Source organism: Brassica napus, chromosome C3 (assembly GCF_020379485.1).
Source record: "Brassica napus cultivar Da-Ae chromosome C3, Da-Ae, whole genome shotgun sequence".
NCBI classification, from domain to species: domain Eukaryota; kingdom Viridiplantae; phylum Streptophyta; class Magnoliopsida; order Brassicales; family Brassicaceae; genus Brassica; species Brassica napus.
The window spans coordinates 56,110,277-56,116,276 of record NC_063446.1 but is presented as its reverse complement, the minus strand read 5'-3'; the positions used below and the strand labels follow the sequence as shown (position 1 = coordinate 56,116,276).

The following is a 6,000-nucleotide window of genomic DNA, read 5'->3' as shown; positions in this document are numbered from 1 at the left end:
GCACTACTGATCAGCTCGCCGCCGCAATGATCTAAAACCGTCCATTCGAGGGCAAAAGCCGCGAATCCATGGACTCATCATCTCGTCTCCGACATTCTCCGCTCTATCCCCAGATTCTTCTTCATCTCTCCACCTTCCATCGGTCGTCAAAACGGTTTCCGTCACCGATCACCGTTAAAACAGAGAAACCTCCGTGAACAATCAGTACGACGCCGTCTCGAAGTCCTAGTCCTAGGTCCCGGGGGGGTATATGGATCCTAAGAAAGCGTCTCTCGGTTTGCAGAAAGCAACGGAGTTCTTCTTCTGGATCGAGGCGCACTTGCAGAGACATGGCGTGTTTGTTCACCAAACGACTTTAAAGGTCTCTGGGAGTTTCTCCGGCGAGTCTCTCGACGGAGGAAGAAGTGTTGTCACCATGGCGTCTATAACCTGTTTGATGAAATGTCTAGGAGAAGAAGGTTTTGTGAAAGAGGCGTTAGCTAGGATGAAAGAGTATCACTGCAAACCCGATGATGTTTACGCTTACAATACAATCATCAACGCTCTTTGCAGAGTAGGGAACTTCAAAAAGGCTAGATTCCTGTTGCAGTTACCGATAACTGTAGATATGGGACGCATAAGGAGGAGGATGTGGGAAGCTAATAGAATGTTTAGGGAAATGCTGTTCAGAGTGTTTGCACCTGATGTGGTTACTTACAATTGCTTGATCGATGGATGCTGTAAAACTAACAGGATTGGAGCTGTTTGAAGATATGAAGAAGAGAGAGTGTGTCCCAAACCAGGTGACGTATAATTCTTTCCTAAAGTATTACAGTGTGACCAATGAGATAGAACGTGGGGTTGAGATGATGGGTCACGGTGTACCTGTTTCAAGCACGAACACGCCGCTGATTCACGCTCTTCTTGAGACAAGGAGAGTGGCAGAGGCTCGTGGAGATGGTGGAGGCCGGGTTGGTTCCTAGAGAGTATACATATAAGTTGGTGTTGGATGCTTTGACCTCAGAAGGAGTGATGGGTACATAAGAGAATGAGACAAGGAATAGACCAGAGATATAGAAGCGCTATGGAGATCATACCGGTCATGTCCTGAAAAGAGGATTTTCATAAGAACCATGAAAAATGATTTTTTTTCTTTTCCTGCTCAAACCTTGTATTGTGCTACTATCTTTGTACGGAACATGGAGAAAACTCCAAAGCAGATTGTCTCCGAGATGGGTTCTCGTTTGCTTCAGTCTTCTCATCCGAACAAGGGCTCTCTCGTAAAATCACTACGTGTAAGTATGTGGGTTTACTCCAATCAACTCGATTTCATCACTCTGTAGTTCGATTGACAACTTTGTGACCGTGTGTGATGGGTTTTACCCTAGTATCCCAAAGGTTTTTCTTTTGCTTTTGCACATTTGAAATCTATTTTAGGGTTTTATCGGTAAGCTAGTCGCTGATCTGAGGGCTGTTTATAGTGTGATAGGGAAATCTATGTTCATTACCTGTATCTGTAACTTTTTGCAGGAAGCTGCTACTACACTGTCACAAATCGAGCAGCCTTTAGTTACTGAAACTGTGAGCAAGAAACAAGCTCTGAAACTGCTTGAAGCTGAGCTGAAACCGCTGAAGAAATCCATTATCAAGCATGACCTTCTTAAGAATCGTTGATAACGACGTGAATCTATTAGTTACTGTTTGCGTCAGTGAGATCTTTCGGATTCTGGCACCTGAGCCACCTTTTGAAGACAAGTATCTCAGGGTATAAACATTTCCTTTAGCCCCTTTTCATTTATGGCTCCTGTTTGTGTAGTAGTCACTTGCATCTTTGTGGAACTTACAGCGTTAGTAGTACTAGGTTCGGTTTTGTCAGGTGGGTTATTTTTTTTAACATGTGGTATCCTAATTTCAGGATATCTTCAACCTCTTTCTTGCTGAGTTCTCTGATACTGTAAGCCCTCACTTCTCGAGAAGGGCAAAGATCTTGGAGACAGTTTCTCGATAGCAAATGTTGTATGCTAATGCTGGACGTGGACTGCCATGACTTAACACGTTTTTCTCTGTTGTGAGGTAAGAGATGAAACATTTTGTTTTTGTACTGTTACGAGACTACTCTGGTGTATTCATGATCATTTTTTTTTCCTTCTCGTTACAGGGAGCACTATCAACAGAATTTAGTTCATCAGAAGAATGCTAAAGTGCAGCAGCGAGAGGCTAACACGCAGCAAGCGCAACAAAGTTTATTCAATGACATTCTAACCATAATGACTGATATTCTGAAAGAAGAGGCGAGTTCGTCACTTGTCGGTGTTATTCTTCAAAATCTAGTGAAGGAGGGAAAGGTATGGATGTACAGAGATTAATTATCTATCGATTATGATTTGCACAATTCTGAAGATCAAATACTGGTATTTATTATGCATTTGCGCTTTAATAAACGTGTGATCTTACTTTTCTGCACTTGTTTTCGTCGCCTCATCTACACTAACAGTATTCGCTTATCTCTTAAAATCTGGTGCTCACAGATCCCGAGGGTTCGCAAACCTTATGTTGCTCACTTTATTAGTTTAATCTGATGCTTGCTTCAGGATCAAGATGTAGAAGAAGTGAAAAAAAAAAAACAGAAAAGCTATTTTGTACAGCTTTCAGCTTGCTTTCCAGACGCCTCTAAGGCAGAAGATTTCTTTCACAAATTCGACCAAATGGACGACACCTCAATTTTTGATGCTTTAACTCTACTGCTGGATGAACTGACATTCACAAAAGCTCCGACTATTAGAGTAAGTCCAAACTTTTATTATGATTGGCTTATGCGTAATTTATGTTAAATTCACTTCACAGTTCGTAAGGTTTTCTCTGAAACATCTACCGTATCGTGAATATTCTATTCATTTTCTTTCTTGATTAATTCTGTGCTGCGTTATTTTAGTATTATCGGCTAGAGTATATTTTTCAGGAAAGGCATTGGTGTTCAGAAAGAAGCAAAATATATAAACACTTGAATGTGCATAGTAGATATATTCAACTTCAGTACATATTTGCTCTTTACATTTTACTTTTTTTTTTTCCAGGAGAAGTTTCTCGAGAGAATTGGTGCAAATCATCAACTTTTTGACTTCCTGCGCATACTTTCTACAAAATGTGCCCCTACTATATTTAGCTCAGAGCATGTTCGGTATCTTCTGGAACAGCTTTCTAGCAGCACCTCTGCTGACACGCAGTTGAAGGCTTCTTTCATCAAACTTCTTCTGGTAAGAACAAATGCAGAGAAACATGCAGGCATCCTCTAATTATTATCCTTGCGTATAATTTTTTGTTGTTCCGTTTGATATCCGTCCTTTGTTCATTTAAGGTGTTCTGTTGTGCGCTAATGTTCCATAATCCATAAAACATTTAAATTTTATTTTATGAATATCATCGTTCTTAAGTGTACATTAGTGTTATATGCTTAAATCGACTTCGGATATGAAAATGAGACACAGTTACTGTTTTCCTAAATTAGGTAATCCTCAACATGTTCCCTTCTTACCTGAGAGGTTCAGAAAAAAAAACAGTTTTCGGAGCTGTTAGAGGACAATGATTCATTCGCTGACGAGGTAACTGAAGCTTTGTCAAAGGCAGCTCCATATATTTCTGCCAACTTCAGGTAACCATCCAGCACTATTTGACTTGCAATGGGTTTAGGTTAAGCTATCATCTTAAGTATCTTGCTATACTGCTTTATGGTGTTGCTAGAGAAATGTGTAACATGGCATTTTCTACTGAGTTTGTATACGTAATCAGACACAAAGTAAAAAGCTAATTTGTTAACCAATTGTTTGATCATAGTAAAGAATTTCCTGTCCATCTTTGTAGCGCAAGGTTTCAGAATCTACTCTCTGAGATCTGATTTACAAACATTTGCAAATATGTTGTGCTGATATAAACATAAACTTATCAAGCTATTGGGCTTAAGTGTTCTGCCTGTTTATACTACACCCATAACTAATATTAGTTCTCTGATGGAAAACTAATTGAAGAAGATTATTATACGGCGATATACAATGAACATTCTGAATACAAAATTTCAGATATAGGCACGTTATGTAGTCTATCGTTTTCGGTCAAACATAAAGTCTACTTTTCTAAAGAGTAACTAAAATTTATAGATTTATTAGATGCTTTGAGTTCGTTTTAGATACTTTGTTACTTTTGAATGCCTAGACAACTACTATACTACGTATGGATTAGTGAGACCTGGACATACTTAAGACATTGGTTTGCTTTTGCAGTGACTATTCCACTGTTCTGGAGAAGATGTGTTTGGAGGGTACTCGTTCTCAGGCAAAACATGCTGTTTCTGCCATTGCTTCGTTGGCTAGACATTTGAAAAATCTGTCTTTTCCAAGTTATGCAAGGTTATTTTTTCTGCAACGTGCGTTTATTTCTTTGACTCTACATTACTTGATCACATATCGATTTCTTAGATTGAAGGAATTTATGTGAATTTCTTGATAACTTATGAGAGTATCTACCCTTGCATATGTGACATATCCAAAAGTTGCTCTAGTGGAATTGGCTTGGGTTTATGGTCATTTGTTCCTGAAAAAAGGGATGTTACTAGTATAGTTAACCATTTAGTGGCAGTGAGGGCTGTCTGACTTGTAATTGCTTCTTTTGGTCTCTTGTACTAGATACCTGTGTTCAGAAAGTTGGATTAGTTTGGTTGAGTTTATGGTGCACTTGATTGTCTTTCTGGTCATTTGCCTTTGTTTTCTGTCAGGACTCCAATGCTTTTATTACCATGACTTTTCTCACCAAATTACACAAGCTATTGATGGAAAATATGATACCCAGCCAGAAGATACGCATGTGCTTTTTCGTTTTCCATCCATCTGTGATCCATGCAGAGATCTGCAAAATGATGTAAGTTGCTAATACTTCTCACTCTAAGATGGGAATGTTTCAGTTGTTCAGTCACTTAGATATATCAATGGATTCATCAGAAATGCTACAAGAGAAGCTGGGGGTGTAGATCAACGGGATGTAGATCACTCACTGATTGTCCAGATTAACATGATAGTGTTCCTGATCCATGTTCTTGCACATGACCCGGATTTCCCTTCAGAAGACTGCATGGATGAGCATGTATATGCTCGGTTTTGTGGGTAATAGCTAAGTTCCGTTTATTGTTGCTAATTAGTTTCTGTTGAATTTTTGATTATTACATCTTCCCTTTGCAGCCCTATGTTGTCGGTGTTACTTAGTAACAAGGAAACCGTCCTTATCTTGTTTTCTATCTTACGGGCAATTAAAAGAGCTGCAGATGCTTGTAAAACTCCGTTAAGTTTGACGTGGTAGCACTGAATAAACGTATGCTTCTTTACCATGCGTAAGCTAATATGATAATGGTTTGTACTGAAGAGGCTGCATAGGTTATCTTAAGTGACTGGAGAGAGTTTATTCGAATGATAGTGAACGTTAGATTATTGTGTAATCCAAAAGTTTCACTTGCCTAATTTGCAGGTGAAATCCGGCCTGGTGGATTGAGGGGAAACCACAGAGACACCATACATATAATGAGACGTTCGTCAATATGAGGAGCCAAGCCAGCCAGCCAAGACAATGGGAGAACGGAGTTCCCAATGAGTTGATTGTGGGGACGAGGAAGAGATCTTCTGTTCAGAGTGGAGGTGGAAGCTTTTAGTAGTGAGAAGATATTCCTACCAAGTCTGTATTTGGGAGTCGGATGGTGAAAAGCTGGGGATATCACTTGTGTCATGTTCAGTATCCATATGATAGAAGAAAGAGATATCAAGATGTGAAATATTGTAGGTTTTTTTTTTGTTTTTCTTTTGGATGTGTGTTTGTGGTTGATGCATTGACACGAGATTATCAGGTTGTAAAACGTATGATATAGTAAATCAGTTTTTTCATGTTCCAAAGCTGATCAAAGTAGAACGAGCATCCTAGCCACGTAGAATCTATAATCAACTTGTCGCTGAATTGATGCTTCTACAAGTAAATATGGTATCGTTG

The 6,000-nt window shown here is 39.3% G+C and overlaps 1 protein-coding gene, 1 long non-coding RNA gene and 1 pseudogene across 2 annotated transcripts; all 3 read left to right on the top strand.

The window, feature by feature from the left end:
* The first annotated feature begins 250 nt into the window (after window positions 1-250).
* On the top strand, window positions 251-962 carry LOC111203104 (pentatricopeptide repeat-containing protein At1g77405-like). The gene is made up of 2 exons (XM_022696551.1): window positions 251-688; window positions 807-962. Exons 1-2 carry the CDS (start codon window positions 251-253, stop codon window positions 960-962), a joined length of 594 nt encoding a protein of 197 aa, XP_022552272.1.
* A 119-nt stretch (window positions 963-1,081) lies between these two features.
* Window positions 1,082-4,382, top strand: LOC111203103 (annotated as a pseudogene).
* A 20-nt stretch (window positions 4,383-4,402) lies between these two features.
* Window positions 4,403-5,906, top strand: LOC106356293. The gene is made up of 4 exons (XR_001272044.3): window positions 4,403-4,887; window positions 4,968-5,129; window positions 5,205-5,334; window positions 5,488-5,906. It is a non-coding gene; the product is annotated as an uncharacterized LOC106356293 (long non-coding RNA).
* Window positions 5,907-6,000: the final 94 nt, after the last annotated feature.